This window comes from Podarcis pityusensis (genome assembly GCF_964106645.2).
Source record: "Podarcis pityusensis genome assembly, chromosome: 1".
Taxonomy (NCBI): domain Eukaryota; kingdom Metazoa; phylum Chordata; class Lepidosauria; order Squamata; family Lacertidae; genus Podarcis; species Podarcis pityusensis.
Window position 1 is genome coordinate 17,847,554 of NC_138028.1, and position 27,904 is coordinate 17,875,457.

General features: G+C 42.2%; 2 protein-coding genes across 4 annotated transcripts in view; one reads left to right on the forward strand and one right to left on the reverse strand.

Annotated features, from left to right (window-relative positions):
• Positions 1-102: 102 nt before the first annotated feature.
• Positions 103-11,769, reverse strand: CCNK (cyclin K). Of its 2 annotated transcripts, XM_080977829.1 has the most exons (12): positions 11,565-11,769; positions 10,742-11,001; positions 10,167-10,248; positions 8,519-8,650; positions 8,120-8,188; positions 6,605-6,710; positions 5,293-5,350; positions 4,413-4,582; positions 3,245-3,516; positions 2,799-2,832; positions 2,173-2,244; positions 103-1,421 (listed from the first exon to the last, which is right to left on the reverse strand). In XM_080977829.1, the coding sequence occupies exons 2-12, from the start codon at positions 10,936-10,938 to the stop codon at positions 805-807; spliced, it is 1,809 nt and encodes a 602-aa protein (XP_080833955.1). In that variant the 5' UTR covers positions 10,939-11,001; positions 11,565-11,769; the 3' UTR covers positions 103-804. The 2 variants fall into 2 exon arrangements, with proteins under 2 accessions (XP_080833955.1, XP_080833956.1); XM_080977830.1 differs by lacking the exon at positions 8,120-8,188 and having other exon boundaries at positions 11,565-11,766.
• Positions 11,770-12,175: 406 nt separating this feature from the next.
• The window catches only part of SETD3 (SET domain containing 3, actin N3(tau)-histidine methyltransferase), a 47,801-nt gene continuing 32,072 nt past the window's right edge, over positions 12,176-27,904 (forward strand). Inside the window, exons 1-6 of one of the 2 annotated variants that reach the window (XM_080978782.1) lie at positions 12,176-12,303; positions 23,122-23,231; positions 23,549-23,641; positions 25,269-25,417; positions 25,952-26,024; positions 27,086-27,342. In XM_080978782.1, the coding sequence (XP_080834908.1) occupies positions 23,129-23,231; positions 23,549-23,641; positions 25,269-25,417; positions 25,952-26,024; positions 27,086-27,342 (675 nt within the window). In that variant the 5' untranslated portion in view covers positions 12,176-12,303; positions 23,122-23,128. Of the gene's footprint in view, positions 12,304-12,348; positions 12,475-23,119; positions 23,232-23,548; positions 23,642-25,268; positions 25,418-25,951; positions 26,025-27,085; positions 27,343-27,904 lie in introns of those variants that run through there. The other variant, XM_080978781.1, reaches the window with a different exon arrangement.

A 27,904-nucleotide genomic window follows, 5' to 3' on the forward strand; every position in this document is an offset into this window, starting at 1 on the left:
AAAGAGGTGATGTGACTGCGAGTAGCACAATTTGAGTTGGAAGGAGAGGCGCTGCAACCATCTAATGGTATTGGGATAAATGACTGCTTTTCCACACTAGAGTCCAGGACCAGGTTTATTCGGGTACATTTCCACAAAGTCAGCCTTTTTTTTTTTTTTTTTACCAAGTTGTAAATCAAAATATGCCATTACATTCAGACTTCCACACTTAGAAAATATAGATATTTATGTACAGGAATTTGCATGTAGGTTTAAACATACATTACAGGTCAAGAACCCAGTACATTCCAAACCAAAAATGACAGAAAGCCAGACACCAATGGAGGCTCATCAGCAATCAGTTGAGTGTTATATATGTGCATATATATTAAATAAAATTGCCTCTAAGTGTTGCTGGAACACTACATAAATGAAAACCAGAAAGGGTCTCTCGGATGGAATGCTAACCTTAATCCCGACACTCAGTAAGTAGGCACTGATTTCTAGAAGCAAGTTTTCTTCTTACCAATATAACTTAGCCAATATGGCTTTTAAAACATCTTCACTAGTGCAAAGTAATCCAGTGCTAGAATGAACTCGGAACAACTTGGATTTCAGTTAGCTTTGCAATATTGAAACAAAAAGCCTGCATTGCTCTCAACTAACCGTGAACAAACTGGTCAAAATTCTAAGTCACTGCCTCCTAGATTCCATACACCAGCCTCTTCATTATACAGACTATTCCCCTAGTTGCCGCTCAGCTATCCTGCTTAAACCATTTCCCTCCCCCACCCCCCAGGTTAAAGTGTATGCTATGTACAACTGCTATCTCATCCAGGTAGCACGTCCAAGTCCAGCAACAGGTGGCATCCCAGGTGGCGGTATGGGAGGTGGCACTGGCGGCTGCCCACCAGGGGGCACAGCAGGAGGGGGGTAGTTTGCTGGTGGCATTCCCAGTCCTGGAGGAGGATGAGGCGGGACAGCATGAGAAGGAGGTAACCGGGGAGGGGGGAAGTTAGGATTGTAGGTAGGCGGTGGCGGGTAGCCCGGGGTAGGAGGAGGAATAGTTGGTGGGGGGAATGACGTGGGTGGCGGAACAGGAGGAGGAGGGTTGGGAGGGTACACATGCGGGTGGTATGGTAAGTGAGTTGGAGGTCCATAGGAGGGTGGCAGAGCTCCGTAGGTCGGCGCTTCGGTCTTCATCATTGACTGAAGGCTCTGATAGCCCTCTCCTGACATGTAAGAATTGGTGGTGGACATGCCGGTGATGTAACTGGACGGCGGAGGCGGAGGTGGCGGGCGGTGAGGCATAGGGGGCGGCTGATGCACAGGAGCGGGATGCGACGGAGGAGCAATCTGCACCTTTGCCATGTCTACAGAATCTGTTGTAGTCGTCTGATCGCCTGCCATGGAAACAGCGGCAGTCAGAGGCGGCTTATGCTCTGAAAAACAGCAACAAAGAACACAACACTTCAGTCACAACTGCATCTGCGCATGACAGAAAGAACACTGTCAGCTAACTGGGCAATTGATCTGTACGTGTTAGGAGCTGATACATATGTGTTAGAATATTCCGTTCCACCTTAAGAGGAACAGGCGTGACTGTTGTGTGTCATAAGCCTGTTTACACTCCAGCACAGCTTGCTGGGAACTTCCGTTTTGTGTATAGCTATTGCTTATGCTGCTTGCTTGGACATGAAAGGGAGAAGACATGTTTTTTCCTTTGTCCTGATGAGGCTGAACTCGACCTCAACCAACAGTATGCTCCCAGGAAACCGCTGAGGTTTCCTCCATGTAACAAAACCTCAACAATGCACAATAAGCATTTTGGCCTAATAGACTCAGCTGCCATAGAGACTTATAAACTCCCTTGCTGTGGGATTATGTGTCCAATGTCTTTTGTCAAAACAACAGCAAAGGGAATCTTCAGCAGAAAGGGAGCATTGGAAAAGGAAGTTTTTGGTTTGAATGCCATCTTTGGTACATTGATCGGGTTAGTGGAAACATGAGCCGACATCCATGATGTAAGAGGGAGGCCGCCAGAGACACCATTGCAATAGCCATCCAAATCCTGGGCTCCTGTGGGACGTGCTGGGTATGGGCTAATCATATGCTGACAATTCCAGCCTATGTAGAGTTTCAGAGAAAAACAGAGGAGGCAACACACACTTTGCAGATGGCAGCAGAACTTACCAGGTGGTGGATGCGCAGGGGGTGCTGGTGGGTGTGAAGTCTCAATTTTAGCAATTTTAGGAGGAGGAGCCTCTGAAAATAGAGCAAAACAGAGATGATCTTGTGAGTGTCACATCCAAAAAGATAGCAACCAAGGTTTCTTTGAAGAAAATAATGCAATTAAACATTCATTGTGACTTAGCTGCGGGTAGTTATGCATAATGTAAAAAGGTAAAGGGACCCCTGACCGTTAGGTCCAGTCGTGGCCGGCTCTGGGGTTGCGGCGCTCATCTCGCTTTATTGGCCAAGAGAGCTGGCGTACAGCTTCTGGGTCATGTGGCCAGCATGACTAAGCCGCTTCTGGCGAACCAGAGCAGCGCACGGAAACGCCGTTTACCTTCCCGCTGGAGCAGTACCTATTTATCTACTTGCACTTTGACGTGCTTTCAAACTGCTAGGTTGGCAGGAACAGGGATCGAGCAATGGGAGCTCACCCTGTCGCGGGGATTCGAACCGTCGAACTTCTGATCGGCAAGTCCTAGGCTCTGTGGTTTAACCCACAGCGCCAACAGTAAACTTTAATAATTCAACGATTGTTTTACCATACAAAACAAGGTCATTTTTAAAAAGGGGGGGGGGGGAAATACCTGCAGTTTTGGTTTCGTCCTTTGGTGATGCTGCCTGTTATTGAGAAAAAATTGTGCAAATCAAACACTCAAATCACACCAGCAGTATTCAAAGCACTGAGTATCAAGAAATCCGAAATTAGCCTCTCTGGACATCAAATGTTGGTGAGTTAAGAGTTAGGGTCTTATGTAGAATCATATTTTTAAAAAATATTATGATCAAAATCCTTAATTTCAATCAATCAATAAAACTGCAACACCATGTACGTTTCCATATTGTTCAAGGCTTTCTGAAAACTTTAGATATTTGTTTATTCTATTTATGTACAGTGCAAAGCACAGTTAAGAGCTTTATGTAAGTACTGTATTGCATAGCTTCTCCAGTAAGACATCCTGTTACCAACGTCTGATTTAAAAAATGGCCACTGTACTTTCCAATACAATAATATCATTTCTGTTATTCTTACCACTGGTCTTTTCGCCTGCCTGGGAGGACTTGACTGAGGAGATGGTTTTTTGGACGGCTGTGTTTGTGGAGGTGGGGGTGGGGGCGGCTGTCCTGCCTGTTGAGACTCTTTCGGCTGTTGTGCCTGTGACTGCTCTGAGCTTTGAGACTGCTGGGTTGGAGGCACCGGAGGCGTCGACTGAAGGGAAGGAGGCTGCTGCAGCTGATGTGGGGTGTGATGAGGCATTTGTTGCTTCCCCTGCGAGTACAGATCCAGGATCTGGTGACAGATGTCTTTTAAAACAATGAAATAAAAGACAGAAAGTTACACACCCTGGTGAACAGCTAAAGCGTGAGAATTATATTTGTAAGTTGTGTTCAAAAACACACCAGAAACATTTTATCTAATGCTTTTCCAAGGAACCACAAACTTCATTTATTTTCTTAGCTTTCCTTTATATGACATTCTGAGTGCCTGCCAGCTTCTCAGCTGGCCATGACAAACAATTGCCCCCCTATGAGGTTGTTGCCGATTCCCTCTTTCCCTTGCAGCTCCCCTGTCTCCCCCATCACCTCTTCTGTGCTGCTCTCTCGCGCTTGCCAGAGCAAATTTTGAGGGGGCACAGAGGGCTTCAGAAAGAATAAATAAATGAAACTTGCCCCCCCCCCTTATCCAGCAGAGCTTTATGTGAGTAGAACTCTGCTCACAAGATTGAGATCAAAACCATCAGAAGGCAAACTGTTGAGTGAATGCTTCTTTGAAAGTATGGGCCCTTTTTAAACATGGTTTTACTGAAGGATCCAAAGCATTCCATACCTACAAATAAGGTTCAAAAGGTATGTTATAAACACTGATAAATATTTATCAATATTTGGAAGGAGGCAAAGAGAACATGAAACTACTTTTCCCAGACAGGCTCTGAATGAGGGCTGTGAAGACCCCAGTTTATTTAAATAGAATCACAGAATTGTAGACTTGGCAGGGATCCCGAGGATCATCTAGTCCAACCCCCTGCAATGCAGAAATATGCAGTTGTCCCACAAGGGGATCGAACCTGCAACCTTGGCATTATCAGAACCATGCTCTAACCAACTGAGCTATCATGCTATATTCTGGTTTATAATAAACAGCAGTTTGCATCTAAGTTGTATAAATCATGCCTGTTTTGGGCAGCAAATACTTTTGGTACCTTCCAGGACATCCACAGGTACATCTTGCACAAACTGCTCCCACCACCTTCTGTACATTGGCTTTGATGTCCACTCCTGAATCTCAAACTTGCACAAGCGGCCAGCCAGATACATGACAGCAACCGCTATGATCTCAGGCTCCCACTGCAGCGACAATGTAGTGCACAGACTAGAAAAACCAAACCAGAATCCATTATCATCAGACACTGGTATATGGTATTATAAAACATAAACCACTGGGAGTCCTTTAGGGGGAAGGCAGTAAATAAATCTTACTAACTGAAGCTTCTGGACTATTTACAAAAGGCAGCCCCATGCACAATGCATCACAGTAGTTCTAATGGGCCTGGATAACTGAAGTGAAACTATCCCTTGCCCAGGGAGGGCTAAGCTAGTAAATAGCACTTCAGACCAGAGGCTGCTTGTGTCTCCTGTGACAAAGATGGATTAATGAGCACTTCAGGACTATAAACCTGATCCTTCAGGGGAGTGCAACCTTCTCAACAACAGGTTGAATGCCACTTAACAGAGCCAATGAATCTTCCACTGTTCACATCCCCATCTTGTCTGGACTGAGCTTTAGTTCACTGGTTCCCATCCAGCCCATTACCATTTCCAGGTACTTGATTTAGCACTTCCACATCATGTTCCTCTTCCATCCACTGCACACTTCAATATACAACTATAGCCACATTGCAGAGTACTTGTCATGTGTGGCCAAGGATGTGGGATGGGGTAGACTAAAAGTCTGAATAATGCCATTTTCAAGTTTTTTGGAAATGCTTCAGAAAAGAAAGTGAATAGAAGCCTCAATAAGTGATTAACTACTGAGCATAATGATTTTTAGTAAAAATTAGCATATGATTGCAGGGTTTTTACCTGTCGTTTACAAATGTCCATGCCATTTGAACCAGTTTTTGAATTTTGTTCTTGTCACCTATTAAGAAGTGGGGGGTTACGTAACAGAAAGGGGAAAGGAGAAAAGAAAAGGATTACTAAGAAAATGAAACAGCCTGGTGATTATCAGATATGTAACACAACCTTATGCATTTTCACTCAGAAGCCCCATGAAGTAAAACTGGCCTTCACATAAGTGTATATAGGCTTACAACCAAAGAAATTTGTTGTGTTTTTGCAGTTTGCAGGCTCAGTAAGAAAAACAGCTTTACATGTTTTCCTTACCTACATTGGGACCAAGTATATAGAGGCAGATTTCTTTAGGGCTATCTCCATCTAGATGGTGAACTTTGCACACAACCGCATGAAGCTTTTGATTCAATGGATTGTGCAGTCAAAGCCCATTTGAGAAGGTTACATTCTGCCAAACAAAAGAGGCTAGAATCAGAGACCCCACCTTCCACTAAACAGCGAATGTGCAAGTCTAACCTTTTCAACAATAGCTCTCTACACACAGCCCTCAGCTGCTACTTGGAATTGTGGCAACTCCAGCTAAAAAGAAAATGAAAAAAATGAGACGTGTTCCTTGACCTAAGCAGAATGAGATGTCTCTTCCTCCTTGGAAGAAAGAATACACTGCAGTTTAACTGCAGGAAAAAAAATAAAAATGTGTGATGATCTACTACACAGTTTTCATACTTTCTACTTTATCAGGAGTGGGGAATATGTTTCAGCTGCTGAGCCAGATCCAATTGTGACCAAACTTCTACAAGTCCCATATGACAGGTGTGCAGGGTCCATCCACCAGTTAATCATCTGATACGAGGAGCATCCAACCCACGCAGTGTGGCTTGCATTCAGCATCAAATTTGAATGATGCTGAAAGCACTGTCAATTGCTCCTTTTCAACCACAGCTTTATCTATCCCATGCCTGACATCATATGACATCAAGTGAGCTGCAGGTAGGCCTGACTGAGGGACAATTGCCTCATGAGGCAAATTAAGGACCGTAACAGGCTTGATGTTGTACACATACAGGGTTTTACATTGAGAAAAGGCATGCAGAAGCTCCTGAGTAAGTGTAAGCTCAGATCTCAGTCTACGAAACAAATGGCATACATGAAAACACACACATTCAGCGCAAAATATGCTAAATGGCCTATCAGACATTTCATCTGTCTGCCTCCCGCTCTTCAATAATTTCTTCTAAAAATGTGGCAAAAAACAGTGGGGGGAAATGAATATGAAATCACCTATACACACCAGCACTGAGAAATGCAATGCTATTCATACCTTTGAGCTGCTTAGCATATTTAAGCAGGAACTGGTAAGGATGCTCCACTTGCAAGTCAAATTTTATTGTCTGCAACAAGATCCTCTCTAAAACCATAACTTCTTCCTAAATATCATAAGAAGAGAGCAAGGACTCCATTACTCCAAAAAGCCAACTGATTTTTATTTTTTTTACATTTTATAAAATTCCAGGTGGCATTAAACAATAATGCCAAGTATAGCCACATTGAGGGTTATCTACTTCTGGGCTTGTCTGCAGTAACCTCACCTAATTTTAAAAACTAAAATTTTGCTTTTAACAGCTATATAAAATGAGTGCATATAAACACCCACATTATTGTGGTTGTGCAACAACGTTCAGCGACTGGAAATCACCTTCTACCTCACTGATGACCAGAACCATTCAATTATTTTTTCAGATCCTATACTTGGCATCACAGTGGACTTGGAGATCATAGGGACAACAAAGAGCAGAGCATAAGGAACCATGATTAAGATCAAGCCTTGTGTGCCTCCAGTTTCCACTTCTGGCAAAAAAACCACCCTCTTGATCTGCTGGCAAAGTGTCACAGAAAGGGAAAAATAGGGGAAGAGAAGAGGAAGGTGGAATGGGGGAAGTCACAAGTTCTCACGGCAGTGAGAGAGCTTACTTTCCTAGCTAGTACTATCTCCACAATAAAGCCCAATGGCAAATCCTGTTGCTGATCCCTGCTGTACAACCACATTTTTGTCTTTTTCTTTTAAAAAGTCCATAATACTGCAGCACAGTTCTGGGGAAAGAGTGAAACTGCACAGAAGTGCAGTCAAATGCTAATTACTAGGAAAAGAAATGCGAGCTTCCGGATTTCAATGATTTCAGGAATGACTTCCAACAGCCAAAGTAAAATATCCATCATAAAGGGATACTTTGGAAGTTGACAGTACTCCCTGAGCATATTCTTTCATTTCCCCCCATTACTTATAGCACTAGGTGCAAGAGCTAGGCAACCATCCATGGCTATGAGAAGATGGTAGGAGTGGAACCAAAAGCTTGTTCAGCCATCAAACTGTGATAGGAGCTTCTTAGCCTAAAACTCCAAGCAAAGTTGGAGGAAACATTCTCAGAAGTCAAAGTGGACAAGCAGTTCCTTATTGCTAATATTGGCTATCTGAGTGCCTTATGACTAGCTCAAGACTTGGGTCTACAGAAATTTACACAAAAAATAGACAACCACAGTGATATTTACAAGGAGTTGCTCCAAGAGGTGTTCAAAAGCTTCCAAACATCCAAAGTTACTCACAAATAACGCGACAGCACTGTCTAGCAAGACATGTACACTGTTTACCAAATTATGCAGAAAAAAGCCAATGAAATACTATATTCATGCTAACCTGCAAGACTTTCCAGCATATGTTAATTTTTTGAAAATTAATTTTATATCTAAGTCATCTGAAGACTTCGTGGTTAACAAAATGCCTATTATAACTATAACAAAGAAATAAGTGACAAAAGTGTATTTGTTCCAGTTTGCTTACTGTATGCATATGGCTGCACTCTGTGTGGCCAGTTTCACTGCTTCCCCTGTGCAGTGGATTATTTCTTTGCTGAAAAGACAGGCAAACGCAAAGGAGAACAACACACAAGCACTGCAATACACATCGCCTTTGAAAATAACATATGGCAAAAATACTATCTAAATGAACCCAACCACTGAAATATCTTCCAGCTGTTTAAATACTGATGAAAGGTCCTGGTAATATTTTATTTTAAAAGTATCAAGTTTTTTATCTAGCTTAAGAAGACTTCTAGTTCACACTATTTTACTCTAACACCATCACTAAAACCATGTGCTATACTAAATATCTACAGACAATATTACTAGGGTTGTACCATGTTAACTTAATTTAAAGCATCCTTAGCACATGTCCGTTTACCTTTGGATCATCTCCAAATTGCCCGAACTGCACGTCATTTAATAAACTACGAGCTGTTTTGATTATATCTTTACATTTTTTGGGTGTTTCTTCAACTTTTCCTGCTAGGAAGAGACAGCAAGCTCCAGTCACCTATTGAGAGAGAGAGGGGGGGGGGAGGGGAGAGGGAGAGGGAGAGGGAGAGAGAGAGAGAGAGAGAGAGAGAGAGAGAGAGAGAGAGATCTCCTTTAGAAAGTTGCCCAAATATAAAATTCAGAGGAAATAATAATTTTATTTTATAAAAGAACAGATTATCCACTCATACAAAAAATAATAATTATATCTGATCAATGTGATGGGGCTGTCAACCATTTGGGGCCCATGGACACATCTGCAAACTGGAAAAACTGTCAAGGGCACAATACTCAGACTGAAACCAAGCAGACAACAGAACCTTTTCTATTTGCTGCAATAAAATGCTTCTTTCAAGCAATGAGAAGCCATGAGAGGGAGTAGGGTCCTGTGGGTGTCAGGGAAGGCCTTTGCAGGCACAAGTGGGACTATGCACACCACACTGAAGCCCCTACTAACTGTTCACCATCACCACCAGTATTTTGGAAAGTTGTATAAGATTTTATTGCTGTACTTGACCAAGGTCAATGCATCATGATAATAAAAGAGCTGCCAGAAACCACAGTAGCTAACATTGCCATGAAATCATTTTGCAAACAAAAATGGCATTGTGTCATGCCGGATTTGTACACACAATAATGGGTTGTGCCACTTGTGAGAGCACACAATGAAGTGTAACAGTGGCATTCATATGACCTTTACACCTTGGGACCATAGGAACATGATTTTACATTATATTCCACCTAGTTCAATCTTCTGTTTCTAATAGGCCACCTACTGGCAATGTAATCACTATACCGTTGTACGTACCTTGGATCCCGAACGCCGCAAATCCAGAAGCGAGTGTTCCAGTTTGTGAACTTTCTTTGGAATCTGAATGTCTGACATGGCTTCTGACTGAGTGCAGGAAGCTCCTGCAACCAATCGGAAGCCATGCCTTGGTTTTTGAATGTTTCCGGAAGTTGAATGGACTTCTGGAACAGATTCCGTTTGACTTCCGAGGTATCAGTCGTACCTCAAAAGTCAAAACGGAATCCGTTCCACAAGTCCATTTGACTTCCTGAACGTTCAGAAACCAAAGGGTGCCTTCTGATTGGCTGCAGGAAGCTCCTGCAGCCAATTGGAAACAGCAGAAGCCCCGTCGGATGTTCAGCTTCCAAAAGAACGTTTGAAAACTGGAACACTCACTACCGGTTTTCAATCATTCAGGAGCTGGAATGTTTGACTCCCAAGGCTTTGGAAGCCGAGGTACAACTATGAAATCACCAATTTCACCCTCAGATTTGTCAACTGGTAGAAATTTAATTTGCAAAATAAACTATCCCTATTTAATGTAGCATATTATGGTATGGTCCCAGCAAAAATACTAAGCTATAGCCTAACTATAGTTTGAATTATGGACTGTACAGGCAACCCCCCCCCCCATTTATGTGGGGGCTACGTTTAGAGGCACCTGCACACCAGTGAAATCGCATATATTTGAACCATCAGAGTACTATTAACAGTTTTTGAATAAAAACAGCATATTTATACTTACATATCTTGGAAACTGCTTGAAGGAATGGAACATATAAAATCGATGAAAATAAATTATCCCAGTCGCTAGCGTATCGTAATGTCTGGATTACAAGATAAGGCTCTGAACAGATTTTAGCTCAAACCCAGCTGTAAAGATTAACTGCAAATGAAACTGAATGATGCATCAAAACGCAATGATGACAACTTAATTTTTTTAATGATGATGCATCTGCATAGGGTTGTTTGCCAAGAATGCACTCCCATGCACAGTGTCAGTGTCAAAGATCCATTGCAACAAACTTCCGTCCTGGATTGACACTTTTGCAAGATAGCAGTTTCATGACTGTCCCCAGTATTAGGGTGGAAGGGGAAAGCGGGTACTCTCCCTCCCATCCTATAAGCCACTTCACCAGATCACTGCACACAAGCTATTGAAACCCTGACTTAAGTATTCAGGTGGAACTACTCAACACCTACTTTGCCTGACTTTAAAGTATTCAGGTGTTTAAGCAAGAGCAATCTTAACTGAATTCTCAACTGCTAAAAAAAAAAGCAACACCCAACCAACTGTGCAGCACCCAACTCAAAGGATACAGTCCCAAACGGGTTCCTACATCAAATATGAAGCGAGCACCTTCCCTCCGATATCTTGCTTCGGTAGCTGGATCGAGTCCTTCTAGCTGCGATGGCGTATGAGCCAAGTCTTTCTTATCCCAGTACCAGCATGGTTTCGTGTGGTCCAGGTTTGCCGATGTTACAGAAGGGCTGGAGTTCTCTTTTGTTTCCTTCATTTATTGATGCCGAACGGTTCCTGGTTTTCCAGTGTTGGTTTTTTTACAGGGCGACTTCCAAACCTTTGGTGGGGGGGGAAAGGATTTAGTTTTATGACGAGGAGACAACTGTTTCCCACACAAAATGTCACACACACAAATAACAGGAATCTACCAGAGCCTTTTGTGGCACCTTAAAATTTACTAATTTATTATGACATAGGTTTTTGCCGGTAACATCCTTTACATCATTAGCATCAGATGTCAAGGAAATAAACAACTATCTGACTTTTAGAAGACATCTGAAGGCAACCCTGTTTAGGGAAGTTTTTAATGTTTGATGTTTTATCGTTTTTAATATTCTGTTGGGAGCCGCCCAGAGTGGCTGGGGAAACCCAGCGAGATGGACGGGGTATAAATATATTATCATTATCATCATCATTATTATCAAAAAACCTCCTCAAGAGCCCTTTTAAGGCGGTTTCAGGAGGGGCTGAGGCAAAAACGGGAAGAGTGGAGCAAACGCTTTTCCAACCATCATTACTGTCGCCACCACAAGCTCTTTCTAGGAGGGAACCCCTTTTTAGGAGACTTCCGGGGGGCCCGTAACCCTCTTTCAGCCACTCGCATTCCCCAGAACGACTCACAGAAGCAACGCGCCACAGGGAGCCAAACGCGTCGAGGCATCAACGACAACCCCTGCGCGGCGCCATCTTGGGAGAGAGCCTCGACAGAGACGTTGCCGACGTCGTTGCGTCACGCAGGCTACGGGAGAAACGCCAACGAGCGAGTCACCTCCGCCAATCGAAACGCCACCTTAGACTCTTAATCCCGCCTCCTCCATTTTCCCGGCGCGCGCGCGCGCGCAGGCGCTCCCTCCCCCAAGCACGTCCGCGTTTGAGCGAGATAGAGACGAGGCTTGGTTTTGTCTCTCACCCACTCCGCTTTGCCCTAGACTCCGTTAGCCAATGGGAGTCCCGCACGGGAGAAACGAAGGCGGATGACTCCAGCCAATGAACTCTCCAAGAGGCGGGGGGGGGGGGAACGAAGAAGACGTACGGGGTGAGGAAGGGGGCGGTATTATTGGGCGGTGCTCTTATCCCTGCCAATCAGAATTCGCAACACCACCACCCCCTTCCCTCGCCCTCGCTCCGCTGCCCTTTCCCTCCCTCAGGCTCTCGCGCACGCGCCCCACCCTTTCAAAAGAAGTGTGTGTGAGAGAGAGGGGGAGGAGGGGCGAGGAGGAGGCGCGCCGGATTGGCTGGCCCGTCCCAGTGCGAGGACTGCGGGCCAATGGCAGCGGTGGAGGCCTGGGCTCCGCTGGAGGGGCGGGCGAGGGAGGCCGCAGGCGGGCCGGGGCCAGCGCTGGGTCCTCAGAGCCACTGAGTGAGTTTGTAGGTGTGTGTTTACGCGCACGCGCGCGGCGGGGCTGTGGTTGGCTTCGCGGCCGCCACCACCGCCGCCGCCGCCTCCTCCCCCCTCCCCTCCCCCCTCCACACCCCGGGCAGCGCCGTCCGGTGAGAGGATTTTGAACCCCGTGTTGTCGTCGCTAAAAAAGGTAAATGGGGGAGGCCTAATCCCGACCCCGTCTCTCTCGTGCGTCGCCTCAGAGGAGGGCGAGGCGGGTGGGGGCTAGTCCGGCCCTGGCGCCTTCCTCCTCCTGTGTCTTTCTTATTTAAATAAATGTTAAAAACCCATGTGGCTGAGGGCCCTCACACGCCACTGAGGAAGACGCTCCCGCCGCCGGCTGCTCTCTTCGGACACCGACACACGCGATTTCAGGAGGTCGCCTAGATGCGTCATCCCGTGTCAGCCCCTGTTTCCCCGCCCCGTTCACACGATCTTCCTTGCACGCTGTCATGTCCGCGCCAGTGAATTGGTCCGGGAGAACAGTCACCGCCGCTTCCCCTGGGCTGTAGTCGGGGTCGGCCCACACCCCTCCCCGTAGTTTTCTTCCAGAGGGCTAGGAAGGGGTGTGGGTGTGTTTCATACCACTCGTGCGGTGCCATCCTACAAAACATAACGCTCCAATTTCCGAAGTAAACATGCGTATCTCAACGGCGGGGGGGGTGGGGAGGAAGAGGCGTTGCGCTCCTCAGTTCCAACGGATCCTGAAGATGCGCCCCTGCAGCCGCCCGCATGGTTTATTTTTAAGTCGGGCCCATGGGTTTTTTGGGCAAGGCGTTCCTTCCAAATGAGTGTGCATAGGATTGCAGCCTTCCTAAGGGCCTTGCCCCTCCGCCTCTTCCATTTCGCAAACGCATTTGCTGCACGCACCGGCCTCCGCCATGCATATTCATCTCCTCATATCCTGGCCTGTTCTATGCCCAATTTTGGCTTCTGCCTCCTGCCGTCCACCATTTCTGCTCAGCTTCTACTCTCTCTTCCCTTTCTAATAAATAACAGGTAAACACTGCTTCAGAGGCCTGCATGACAGCTGCTTATCACTGTATACAGTTGCCTCACAGTCTCTTTGGCATTGACGTTTTTCCAAATATTACCTATTGTTTGTCATAATGTGGCTTAGCTGCTGGCATGCATGAAACTCTAGGTATTTACTTACCTACCTTGTCTATTAAATCAAATTCATGTCTTTATTCCCCCCCCCCCCACACACACAGTGAGGCTGTCATAAATACTTCGCTGAATCTCATCGTTCCTTGATGGTTTTTTGCTTTTACTTTAATCTTGACCAGGCCTCTTGTTACCATTCCCCTACTAGTCAACATTATTTCCTATCTTACAACACTGGGTATTGCCCTTTCCTGACAACTCGCAATCTTTCTGTGTTATCCCCTGTTAGTGGGTTCAAGATTGCAGCCTAAGACTCAGAAGTAAGCTCCATTTTGTTCTCTAGGGCAGGAGTCAGCAAACTTTTTCAGCAGGGGGCTGGTCCACTGTCGCTCAGACCTTGTGGGCGGCCAGACTATATTTTGAGGGGGGGGGGGATGAACGAATTCCTATGCCCCACAAATAACCCAGAGATGCATTTTAAATAAAAGGACACATTCCACTCATGTAAAAACACGCTGATTCCTGGACCGTCCACAGGCCAGATTTAGAAGGTATTGGGCCACATCCGGCCCCCGGGCCTTAGTTTGCCTACCCATGCTCTAGGGTAAGGGTGTATAGGATTGCAGCGCATTCAGCTTAATTTCATGATTATCATATCTTTCTCAGATTAAATTGCCTATAGTTCCAGTATTTTGCTGCTTGTTTTCCAAATTTCTCAATGGTACATTTATCACATCTTGACCTTAATGCCAATTCCATTTCTCTTACAGGAATCATACTGACATTAGTAATTCTCTATGCAACTGTTTTGATTGTCTCATACACAACTTCCATTCTTTTCTTTAAATTTCTGTCTTGTTTTTGCAGATAATTCTTCTTCTTTTGCCTATTCCTCATAGGGATGAAGCCATAACTTTTCAATTCTCTTCTCTTCTGTTTTTTTTATGCTAGTTTACTTTATACAAACTCTAGGGGTCATTCCTAGAGTGGAAGAAAGGGGAAATCACAGAGGAGGAGTATACACGTGTAGCCAACAGTTGCAGGGGAAAGTCAGGCTGGCTAAACCGCAAAATGACCTTAGGCTTGAAAGAGAAGTTAAAAAGAATAAAAAAGTTTTCTTCGGCTATGTCTGAAGTAAAAGGAAGAACAAGCACGTGGTAGGTGTGTGGGGAACACAGAGAAATGCTATTGGATGACAGAGAAAAAGCAGAACTACTCAACACCTACTTCGGCCCTGTCTTCACCCAAAAGGAAAGCGATGCTCAGCCTGGTGATAACAGAATAAATAATGTAAGGAGGGAGCTGCAGACCAAGATAGGAAAAGAAGTAGTGAGGGAACACTTAGCTACTTTAAATGAATTCAAATCTCCAGAGCCTGATGAGCTGCATCCAAGGGTACTAAAGGAGCTTGTGGAGCCTTTGTCTATTATCTTTGAGAACTTTTGGAGAACAGGTGAAGTCCCTACAGACTGGATGCGGGCAAATGTTGTCCCCATCTTCAAAAAGGGAGGAAAGGAAGACCCAGGTAACTACTTGACCGGGGAGCCTGACATTGATACCAGGGAAGGTCGTAGAACAGATGATTCAACAGTCGGTCTGTGAGCATTTAGAAAAGGATTCTGTGATTACTAAGACCCAGTATGGGTTTCTCAAAAATAAGTCATGCCAGACCAATCTGATTTATTTTTTGATGGAATTACAAACTTGGTGGATCGGGGAAATGCTGTGGACACAGTGTATCTTGATTTCAGTAAGGCTTTTGACAAAGTACCTCATGATACTCTCAAGAGGAAGCTGGTAAAATGTGGTTTGAATGAGGTAACTGTTAGGTGGATTTGTAGCTGGTTGACTGACTGAACCCAAAGAGTACTCATTAATGGTTCCTCATCATCCTGGAAAAAAGTGAAAAGTGGGGTGCTGCAGGGTTCTGTCCTGGGCCCGTTGTTGTTCAGCCTCTTTATAAATGACTGATGAAGGAATTGAGGGGATGCTCATCAAATTTGATAACACCATACAGTACTGGGAGGGGTAGCTAATGCCACAGAAGACAGAATCAGAATTCAAAATGACCGTAACAGTGTGGAGAACTGGGCGCAAGCTACAAAATGTTATTTCAATGGGAACAAATGTAAGGTTCTGCACCTAGGCAGGAATAACCAGATGCACAAATATAAGATGGGGGACACGTGGCTTACTAGCAGTACAGGTGAAAAGGATCATGGGGTCTTGGTGGACCACAAGCTGAACATGAGTCAACAGTTACAGATAGGTAGCCGTGTTGGTCTGCCATAGTCAAAATAAAATAAAAATCCTTCCAGTAGCACCTTTAAGACCAACTAAGTTAGTTCTTGGTATGAGCTTTCGTGTGCAAGCTAACTTTAAGACTAACTTAGTTGGTCTTAAAGGTGCTACTGGAAGGATTTTTTTTATTATGAGTCAACAGTGTGATACAGCAGCGGGGGGGGGGGGGGATTAATGCTATTCTAGGCTGCATCAACAGAAGTGTAGTGTGCAGATCAAGGAAAGTAATAGTACCACTCTATTCTGCCTTAGTTAGACCACACTTGGAATCCTGTGTCCAGTTCTGGGCACCACAGTTTAAGAAGGATGTTGACAAGCTGCACCATGTGCAGAGGAGAGCAACCAAGATGATCAAGGATATGGAAACTAAGCCTTATAAGGGGCGCTTGAAGGAGCTGGGTATGTTTAGCCTGGAAAAGAGACTGAGAGGAGATATGATAGCCATCTTCAAATATCTCAAGGGCTGTCACATGGAGGAGGCAGCATGCTTGTTTTCTCCTGCTCTGGGGGGTACGACTCAAACCTATGGCTTCAAGTTGCAAGAAAGGAGATTCCAATTAACATTTGGAAAAACTTTCTGACAGAGCTGTTCAGCAGTGAAACAGACTCCCACAAGAGGTGATGGACTTTCCTTCCTTGGCGGTTTTTAAACACAGGTTGGATGGCCATCTGTCATGGATGCTTTAACTGAGATTCCTGCATTGCAGAGGGTTGAACTGGACGACTTTTGGCGTCCCTTCCAACTATGATTATATGATTCCAGACCTTTTCTGCCAAATGAATGTACAGTTTCCCCCTTTTACTTTAACCTGCTCATAAGCAAATATTCATTGTAGTGTGATTGCACCTGCTTCCATCTTGAATTCTCCATTCTTATTCATTGATAATTTAATGTCCCTTTCTCTGAAGTTTTGTTTCTTCTCAAAGTCTTTTTTTGTAGTAGGTTTAACTTTTTACTGCATTTATCCATCCACCCGCTTAATACTGTCTTGGCAGAGATATGGCTAGTCGTATATGGGTAATGGAGTGATGCTGTTTGCCGTGCCAAGGGTTCTTTGTTGTTAGTTCCTGGGGGAAAGATAGGCAATCTACTTGTGGCTCATGTGGGAGGCAAGCGGAACACAAATTTAACAAGACTTGATGATGCATTAAGATCTTAGTTGTAGTTTGGAGGCATTTTTTATTTTGTGAAATCTTGGTTCCCTTCCTGTCTGTTCAACCCAACTGATGTGCCCCTCACCATGAACTATTAAAAATATGGCAAAAAAAATCAAGAGAAAAATGGGAGAGGGTTATTGCATTCATGCCCTGCATGTGGGCTTTCCATAGGCTGGTTGGCCATTGCAAGATTTGAATGCCAGGCTGTGCATGTCCTTGATCTGCTCTCAAGGAAACTGATAAACATCATTATGCTTCATCTCTCATTTGGGAATCATTTTCCTTTAGGACAGGGATGAGGAACCTTTGACTCTTCTGATGTTGTTAGACTCCACTCTCATCAGTCACAGTGAGCATATCCAATAGGGATGATGAGAATTGTTGTAGTCCAGCAACATCTGAAGGGCCACAGAATCACAACATCTGCTTCAGCAAAATGGCTAGCTTGTTCTAGCCATCACCTCATTTTACTATTCCTTGTTTTGTGGAATCTGTGACATGATTTAACCTGCTCATTGCTTATGGCAGACTGTTAGGTTAGGAATTTGAATTTGCTAAATGCTTTAGATATGCTTTACAGATCCTTTCTTTGGGTTGTATCCAAAGGTGTCTCTGCACAGGTAGAACAGACTTCAATATACGTAAGAGAACTTCTCCTTGCTCTCCTGCTGCCCACCTCCCCGAAAAAGTCTGCTTTGGAGAGTTTGGGGAATGGCAGGGAGTTAGGAGAAGGAATGAGAAATACTGTTGCAAATCAGAAGTCTGCTTGTTTGACATTAGATCTTACTCTGTCTTCTGGTATATGGAAAGCCTTTGTATGACAAAATTGTGAAAGAGTAAAAGCCAGCAAACAGGCTTGTGTTGCTTATTGTGACTTTCATTTATTTTTAATTTGCTTAAAAATACCCTGTTGACTGCATGCTATCTCAAAATAAAACACCAGTATAAGTTTGTCTCCTTGCTTGTATGGTACAACTTCATTTATGATCTTTAAAAATTCCATATTCTACAAAGAAACTGGAGAATTACAAACTCTTAGCAAATTAAGTACAGAATTAATATTCACTTTTTAAATTGATAATATACTTTCAGTAGGTATATTTTTTTATTAGCATAAATTGGTTGCAACCCACATGCGTCCAGAATCCCAATTAATTTTAATGATTGTTGAGAAACTGCATGTACAAAACATGATACACCATGTTGTAATTAAATGTCAGGAAGATGCCATTGTTTTCTAGTGTGTGAACTTAACAAGAGAAATGCTTTTTCTTTGAAAGTTGTTGTGGACTTTGCTACATAGATTTGCTGAAACCTAATTTTTCTTGATTGATTTAAGTTCTTAAAAGGGGAGCTGGTTCAGTTGACAGGCAAACAGTCATAAGCCATGCTACTGTGATAGCTAACACAAGTAGAATTTATCTTTGTAAGAAGGAAGTACTGTTTGGGTATTCAGTCTTCTTATGTGGGGGGGGGGGGGACACGCAAGGAGAAGCAGGGTTATGCAGCCCAGCTCTGTTTTAATAGTAATAGTAATAATTTATTGTTTATATTCCGCCCATCTGGCCGGGCCTCCCCAGCCACTCTGGGCAGATCAACTGTACACAGTTTAGAACCTTCAACGAATTTGGGGTCTGAACTAGAGAGCTGCACAACATATTTTAAAGCCCTTCAAAATCAGAGGTTTAAATCACAGAGTTTTTGGTTTTTTTAATGCTTTTCAGATTTATACATTTCACTAATTTTACAATCATTTTAACATTTCAAAACTTCATTTCCTTCCCCCTCTTTCTGCAGTTCCTTAAGTTTATTTTTAATATCTTCTGCATATCCAAATTAACTTAATTTGCTCATTTATTCATCTACTTTAAATATATACTCTTATATAACTGCAGGTTATTACAATAATCCTGCCAGTGTTCTTATCTGTTTACAATTTATTTGTAAATATTCAATAAACCATTTCCATTCTTTTATAAAAAGTTTGTGATCTTGATTTCTTATTCTTCCAGTAAGTTTCACCATTTCTGCATATTCCATAAGTTTTTGTATCCATTCTTACTTTGCTGGGACTTCTGCTTCTTTCCATTTTGGGGCAAGTAACATTCTTGCCGCTGTAGTAGCGCAGAGATTCTTCACAAGTAGAATATGTGTTCCTCCTTGTGTCTTTCTTTGAATGTGATCTGTTCCATAGTAGAACAAACTCCCTAGGGACTTTACTTCCTTGGAGCTTTTTAAGATTCTAAGACTTGAGCCTCCAAATAGGGCAAGAGTTTCTGATGCAGTCTGCTGTCAGTAGGCAGTTGCTTTGTGAAGGAAAGTAGCTTCACGGCTGTATCAGTTACATCAGCCCAAGTACTAATTTTGGGACATTGCAAAACATACTGACTGTTACTGGTGGCCTAAGTTCCTGGCTTTCTCTGCAGTAGTAGGGTACAAAGGTAACAAATGGTAACAGACCGTTACAAATTCAAGTAGACTTGGTGACTTTTAGCTACAAGAAATAAAATTGAAACCTCTGTGTTCAGTGGCAGTACACCTCTAATGATCAAATGCTGGGGTCGAAAAGGGAATGGGTTTTTTGTGACGTCTGCTTGTGACTTCTGAGGATTATCTAACAGGCCACAATTGAGTACTGAACTAGACTGGCATCTGGTCAAATAGTGAGGCAGCTAGAAGTGGAGCATGTTTCGCTAAAGAGCAAAAGAAGGGCTTTCACTGGCAGTTTCCTTGTTTCCCTAGCCCTCGTCTTGTTTCTGAGATTTTAAAGGATTATTCTGTATATTGTCCCCACAGTCATAAAAATCTCAGGATTTAAAGCATAACTTGTCTTAGCTCTCAGCAGTATTTGCAAAATAATATGTAATCTCATTTTCTGTTAAATGAACGATGACAATTTTTTGAATGACATCTAATGATACATGCCTAATTTGCCCAATGCAAAACTTGTGCAACATGGCTTAAGTTTCGTTTCTCCACCCCAGCCCTCTGTGCACCCCAAAGCATTCTTTGTAGAATCCTCTGGGGCAATATTTTCCCCCAAGGTGGCTTCAAAGGGAGGACAGGAAGGAGAAGTCCTGTTGCGCGAGTGGATCTTGCCCATTGAGTGTACTTTCAGATGACACCTTAATGAGTAGGCTTTTCTGCAGTGAAACTTGCTTTGCTTAGTTCTTACAAATGAGCTTGGACTGCTAAAAGCCACTTTGTAAAATTGTGTTCTTACTTTGATCTTGTACTGAAATAATTATGCTAGTTTGGATTTTGAAATAAGTTAGAATGGGAAAGAGTTGGAGATTTATTGGCTGTATCTAGAGGATTTGTTGTTGATGATTGTCTTTGTTTCCCCTAAAAAGATTTCATCTAACTTCCACTTTGATACTGGTTTAATTTAGTCTATTCTAGAGGTTTTTTTCAAATACAAGAATGCCTTTGGGTTCTTATCATAAATGTTAGTTTGCAGCATTTACAGTATTCTGTTTTATTACAGTGAGTAAGGAGGACAGGTTACAAAAGTATAGTTATGCATGAGGTGGGGGGGAAAGAATAGGTTCTCTTTCTCCTGATGTTTGAACCCTGGATCATCAAGTGAAACTAAATAGTGAGACATTCAGGGCAGACAAAAGGAAATACTTCTTCAAACTGCATAGTTAAACCATGGAGTTTGCTAACATGGTAGTGACCACCAACATGGACAGCTTTAAAAGGGAAATAACCTTTATCTTCCAATGGACACTAATTGGACACAACCCTTTATGAGCAAATATTATTTTATAGTAGAAAAAGAAAATTTAACAGTTTCAGAATAGGAAACGTGATATAAATTACTTATTATACCGTAATTCATTTAACTCCATTATTTAAATCTAGGTGCTTTAAATCAATCAATTTTGTTAAACTTCTTTGCATTGCACCAAAGAAAATTATCTCTTCCTTTTTTTTTTTTTTGTTCTTTTTTTTTTTTGTTATAGAGGTGACCACTGTATCACAGTGAACTCAAACAGTTCTGAGATTCCTGTTAGAGGATAGTATTTCACTGTGCAGAAATTTCTTGTACTTTTGATTTAAATTATAGCAACAGCAGTTGGGAGTTGTTGGCATTTTAAAAAGCAACTCGCCAGAAGTGTGATGACACAATTCATTTTTAGACTTCAGGTGTTTTGGCAGAACTTCCATGCTGTAGTGTAACTTATCCTAAGTACATGTAAATGCAATAATCACATCCTTTCCCTGTTGATCCTGGCTCCATTTGTTTCCCTCTCTCTGTTGTCTGTCTGGTATCCTAGATTGTAAAACCCTCAGGGAACGGATCTGTTCTGTCATTATTTGTGGATAATGCTGTAGAAATAATACTGTGTGTATAGTGTTAAAATACTGTTGTGAGTTTGCAGCAGATAGGCTGTATGCCCTGAGCCACCCTTCCAATTCCTGGATCCAGCATGGATTCAGTTGCTGGAATAGCCAGACCATCCTGGTAATGGCCCACAAAGGGAGCGGCTCTGTGCCAGAGGGCAAAGGGTTAGCCCTCCCCTCCCTCAATTGTCTGTTAGAAAGACAAAAGTCCAGAGTTGAGAGTTGAGCTTTGTGAATTAGAAGCTGGATGCAAAAGCTACAGGCTGGAAAGGCAGAGAGACAGAGAGAGAGAGAGAGAGAGAGAGAGGCCTGATTTCCGCTGCAATCCAAGGTTGTGGCTATGAGAGAAGCAGGACTTTCTTGGGAGGTTAATGCTGTGAACCTCTCCATCGTAGGCTCAGGTCGCGTATATGTGTAAATTAAGCAGATATCATAAAGACTCAACAGTCTCTAAAGTGTCTCAAAAGAAAACACAAACCCTGGGTAAGTGCCTGGGACCCCTGGAATCTCACACCACTCAGAGATTGGGATGGCATGCAACAATACCTTAAATGTGTTTATGTGCATGTTTTAAATAAGAAATCTGATAAAAGTTAGCTGGAAATTCTTCTTAGACTTGGTTATGTGATAGAGATCTTCTCCTTATTCTTTCTGAAATATTTATGTTTGCACCAATTAATAGATTGTGCAGCCGTTGAGTCCTAAAGCATTCTGTTGAGAGCAACATGTTTGCAGAGTTTTCCTAATCCTATCAACCTAACTTTAGGGTTACAGGGTGTTAAGGTTGCAAAATCATGCACTAATGAACTTATTTATTGCAAAGTGAGTGCCTTCTGAAGGAAAGTATTGGGTGCACATTTTTTTTTTTGTTTAAAACTGCGTGGGAAGGAAGAAAATTTTGTGCATATATATATATATATATATATATATATATATATATATATATATTTTTTTTCAAGGAAAGATTTTGGTAGAACAGAAGTTCAAAGCCGAACACCACATGAGATCTTTGCCAACAAGAGATAAGAGTGGGAGATGAGTTAAACTCTTGCTGCCACTGTTCTTGCATGCTATTTGGTGCCAAGTTCATTGGATCCTCTATATTTGGATATGCGACTTTGCTGCATGTACCAAGCATATTCATCAACGCTTGACAGTTTTTCCCTTGGAGAAAATTTCTGTGGTTTTCCAGAAATTTATGTTTTCGATATATTAAAACCAGCTAGCAGAGAAAAACATTTTAAGCACTGGCACTGGCTGTTTGCACAGGTAGGCACTACTTAACCTTGTTCAACAAACCAGCCCTAAATACATTAATGTAAATCTCATCAAAATAAATGAAACAGGAAGCAAGTCAGCTGTTCTTTTTTTATAGGTTCTAAATAAAACATTTTATTGCAGCTAGGATCAAACCCAATTTATTGAGCATTTTAAAATGTGTATATTTTTTATAAATGTATACATACATTTATGCTAACGTGACTTACATGGTTAGCTACCGGCGTTTTTAGTTATACATGGGAATGCTTTTCTTACACACTTCAGTAACAGAGCTCGGATAACTGGATGGTATAGAAAAGTCTAAATAATTAATAGAGTGGCACCCAAGTTCTTTGAGCAGAACAGTCTTCCATTCATGCAATCTGCTCCATAGGATTGGAGGACCTTCCTAAACAGATCTGGGAGCAGAAGCTGTACCTATGAGGCACCACTCACAGGTACAATTTTTTATAGAGAATCAGGTATTTTCTTTCAAGCCTTCCAGATATTTGCTCATCTTCACCTCCCCAGCATTCAATATATTGGTATCAAAAAAAGAAAGAAAGAGAACATAAGTAGTAACAGAAACCCCTTGCTGATTTAACTACTATTCTCTTTTAGTTGGAAGATGGGGAAGAAAAGCAGAGTGAAAACTCAGAAGTCAGGCACTGGAGCCACGGCAGCAGTCTCTCCTAAAGAAATGTTGAATCTAATTAGTGAATTATTACAAAGTAAGTATGTTGTACTGTAGTTGTGGCGAAGGGGATGATCTCTATAAGTTCATGTGGGAAGTAGGCAGAGCTGAATTTTTTTCTATTCAGTATTTAAATTAGGAAAGGAAAGTCTATCCAGGCTCTAGCCCCTCTATTCCTGTAAAATATATTAGAGGTTCATGGCTTCAATGAACATATGCTTTTAGTATTGGAGTTCAAATGGAAGTTATGAAATTGAACATATAAATCAATTTATAATACTCTCTTGATGTTAAGGAGAGGAGAAAAGTTAAATTTCAGTGAGCAATATTTTTTTGTTTTTTTTATCTTTCCAGAATGTAGCAGTCCAACTCCAGGTCCTGGAAAGGAGTGGGAAGAGTATCAACAGATCCGAGCTCTTGTTGAGAGAATCCGTAAAAAACAGAAAGGTAAACAAGAAATTGCTAATTGCTTGTGGTCAGAAGTAATTTTGGCACTGCGTTTTGCTGCCTTCTGTCTTTTAAAAAGACTCTAATTAAATTCCAAGCACACTCTGAGTCACAAATATTTCTTATTTTAGTATTCTCAAAAAGACTGAGCTTTCATTCCTTTGCAAAAGTGTTGAACAGAGACTAGTCTGTATTGTAGAGTGGAGCAGAGCACCTGAGTGTTGAACTTTCAGGGACCACTTCAAGTATTATAAATGTTTAGTTGTGAAGCATGTTTGTTTAGTTGCTAAATGCTTTTTATTTGTAAGCATTCCCCTTATTTAAAACAAAATAGCTGGTCTTTCATCAGTCATTACATTCTTTGTGTGTGTGCTGACACCACAACTGCTATTTTTGCAGTGTCTGCAATGATAATTTGTATTGGATGATTCATTAGTCACATTTAACCTGGTAGGTTATGTTTGCGTAACATCTTAAAACAAGTGTTTACATTTGAAAAGAAATTTCCTGTTAAGATTATTGTTAATGCTTGAATAGATACCAAAAATTGGGCAGTCCCATTTGCAAGTGACCACTACAGGGAACTCATCACTTTGTTTCTAGAAACAATCCCTTTGTTTATGCTTTTTTCTTCCCCTTTATTTGTGGCATCACAGTAAAAATGTGAGTTTAATTATTGAAGTGCACATGTGGGCTGTATGTGCTTTTATTCTACATGGTAAAAAGAAAATTTGTCTTAGCCTGAGCTCCACATGCATATTAACTTTTCAAAATAAAAAGGTAGAACAATCTAAAAGTGCTGCTGTAGACACTTCCTCATTCACATTTATACAATAAAGTATTTTCCTCATGTTTTAAAACATTGCAGTACAGTAATGTTAAGAAACAGTTCGTTGACCTTGTTAGGAATGTTTAACATTTTATATCTCTAGCTACAGTAAATAATTCTGGCATTTCTAACTCTTCTCACTCTGATGGAATTCTACAGTTTTACCATTTCCCCTGTTTGCCCTAGCTTGTGAGGCTTATCCTATGCCTACTTGGAGAAAGATCTGTAGGTTCATAATGATGCCAAGGAGAACTTCATTAAAGTGAACCCTCCCTAAATATAAGGCAAATTAAGATAATGTAATCTGTGGTCAAGAAAAACAAAGGAATTGTGCCAAATAGCTTTTCATAAGCATGTGACTTGACTGGCAGGATATGTGGTGTTTTCGCTGAGGAATTTGGGAGTTGCTTGAGTTCACTTTTTATTGACACATTGTCTTTCACTTTGAGAATTAAAGCCTTGGTTGACCAAATTGAATTGAATTGATTGTACACCCGTACCTTGGAGGTTGAACAGCTTAGTTCCCGAACGTTTTGGCTCCCAAACGTCGCAAACCCAGAAGTGACTATTCCGGGCTTCTGCGGCTTCTGATTGGCTGCAGGAGCTTCTTGCAGCCAATCAGAAGCCGTCCTTTGGTTTGCGAACATTTTAAGTTGAACAGACTTCTGGAATGGATTCCGTTCAACTTCCAAGGTACAACTGTATTTTAAAAGCTGCTATGAATGCTTCCTAAACGTTTTTAACATCTGTGTTAATTAGTACTGGTGACTCATTGTGTTTTTCTCTGCTGCTAAATAGGTTTGTCTGTCGTATTTGATGGGAAAAGAGAAGATTATTTCACTGAACTAATTAACTGGGCCAGAGAGAATGGTGCATCTACAGAGGGCTTTGAAGTGGCTAACTTTGGTGAAGAGGGTTTTGGTTTGAAAGCTACGAGAGAGATAAAAGTGAGTATAGGATGGCATTGGAAGGTACATTGGGGGCATTTAAAGGTCACTCAACCAGTCCCCAGTGTTTGAAATACTAAAAGACTAGATCTTTTGAAATTTACTACAGGTGTTGAGCTTGTCCAAATCATGGTCCTGATGCAGAGATCCTCATGTGGAATAGCAGGATCCTCTATCTTCCAGAAGACAGTGATGTTACAATACTGTATCTCGATGTGCTAATATGTCCCTTGTGAAAGAAAATGTTAGGTATAAATGGTCTGTCTCCCCATCCTCCTCCAATTAGTGATGCAAACATTGCACAAGCACATATAGTGCAGAGGCATAATGGTCACAGAGTATAATAATAGTGGTTGCACCAGGTGTTGCCCAGCATCTTTCACAGGTGCAAGACTTGGACTTAGGTTGTGCACTGTGCCACTGTGCTTCCACTAGCAGTATGGCTGTTTTGCAGGCAGATTACCACAATTTGTTACCATCCTGTATGTTTATCAGATCTGTATGATATTGTGAACTTTCCTTGTGTTTTTCTAGGCAGAAGAGCTTTTTCTCTGGGTTCCCAGAAAATTGTTGATGACTGTTGAATCAGCAAAAAATTCAGTTTTGGGTAAGAGAAGATTTTGAATGCGTTTGCAGATGTGCAAAGGCTGTATTGATGAAAAGTTCTCCACTAGCAAAACGATGAAAATAGTCAGTTATAATTGTCTAGTGGGCTTATTACAATGCTTGAAGAATGTATCATATTTATTATTATTTATTGAACTGGGGTGTATGGGGGAGGGGTAGTACCTCTGGTGGGGGACACTTCATGCTTCTTCTGGGGTACTTTGTCTACCTTTGGTCCCTATCATGTACTCAGCTCTCACTTGTGGCTTCTAGAAGCTGGTGGCATGCAACAGCGGCCACAGCCCAGGAACAGCTTTGACTGGCTGGCTAAACCATGTAGCCGATGGGTCTCAAAGCCTCAGTAAGTTTAGGTATTCCCTTGCATGCAAAGACAGGCTCTGGCAGATTGAGTGGATGATACCTATGTTGAGTCCAACAGTCAAGAAGATGGCTCCTACACGTGAGAGGCAAATGGGTCTCGTCAACCTAGGAAGGTAGCCCATCTAGCAGAAAGAAAACTCTGGTCCTAAACCTCTGCTGCCTTGTGGGATATCGTCAGGAGAAGAGAGGGCTAAGGAGTAAACCCTAAACAAATATGGAGTGGAGTCCCTAAGATGGTTGGATGGCACCTTGTACGCCTCCTTCTGACAAACTCCTGCTTCCAAGCTGGTGCCAAATGTATTGCTCTGCTTTCTTTTCTCAGCAAGGCCAAGAGGGGTGTCTTGTTATCTGGGCAGCCCAGGACCTGCATACACATTGCCCAGGCTTGCGCTCCAGGGAGGTCACTTCAGTGCTGCTAACACAGCGCGGTTTGGTTTCACCTCTGTTGTCTCTTGAGACAGATGGATGCCAACTAATTTATTGAAATTACCATTTTTAGATCAGTTTAAAGGTTACAGGAAAGTTGCAGAAAGTCTATAATAGGAAGTAAACAAAATTCATGTTATTGCAAGATGTACTTATTTTGTTAAAGTTTTCTTTCTTACAAAAATCACTTAATATGCAATTAGGAATCCTGTTAGGGGGACTAAAATTTCTTTATGGGTTCTTTTCCTTTTTTAGGATCCTTGTATTCTCAAGACCGAATTCTCCAAGCCATGGGCAACATCACGCTAGCATTCCACCTTCTTTGTGAACGCTGCAATCCTAGTTCTTTCTGGCTGCCTTACATCCAAACTCTCCCAAGTGAATACAATACTCCTCTTTACTTTGAAGAAGATGAGGTTCAATATCTTCAGTCAACTCAGGCCATACATGACGTTTTCAGCCAATATAAAAATACTGCTCGACAGTATGCCTATTTCTACAAAGTTATTCAGGTAAGGGCCTGGAACAGACACTGCATTATATGAGGACCATAGCAAAGTAGAACTCTGACATTTTTAAAAGGCTTGTTAAGTGGCCTAAAGTTCTAAGTACCACAGTACCAATGCTAACCTGATTACTTTTTTTACCATTGCTTATACTAGCAGAATGCTGTTGCTATGATAGTTGTGGTGTGTGAAGGTGGTGGTTATATATGGAAGGACTTCTGATAGAAGTGCAGTACATCATCTTGTTGAGTGCACACATGCAACATACATTTTGGGATAGCTATCTAGTGTTATTGGAAGAGGGTAGATTTTGCTGCCATCAGTCAGCAGTGTCCCAAGTGCACCATTTTATTTTCTCTATAGTGGAGACCTGATTAATACTACTTTTTGCCCCTAGTGTGTCTAGCCTTTAGAAGTCTGCATAAACCTATCCTGGGTTGTTGTGATGGAATTTTGAGAATCACTCAAAATATGCTATATCTGTTTCCTGCAGAAGATACTTTGTAGTGAATGGGAAGGGCTTCATTTTCCTTTGTTCACATATGCAAAATGATCTGAAAATGATTGT

Bases quoted from the DNA above. Each gene is read 5' to 3' on its own strand.
- CCNK (XM_080977829.1), bottom strand. From the start codon at position 10,938: ATGAAGGAAACAAAAGAGAACTCCAGCCCTTCTGTAACATCGGCAAAC. The intron at 10,249-10,741 runs GTATCCTTTGAG...CTTGTAATCCAG, and splicing joins GTAGGAACCCGTTTGGGACT to ACATTACGATACGCTAGCGA. The intron at 8,651-10,166 runs GTAAGTATAAAT...CTCTCTCAATAG, and splicing joins TCAAGCAGTTTCCAAGATAT to GTGACTGGAGCTTGCTGTCT.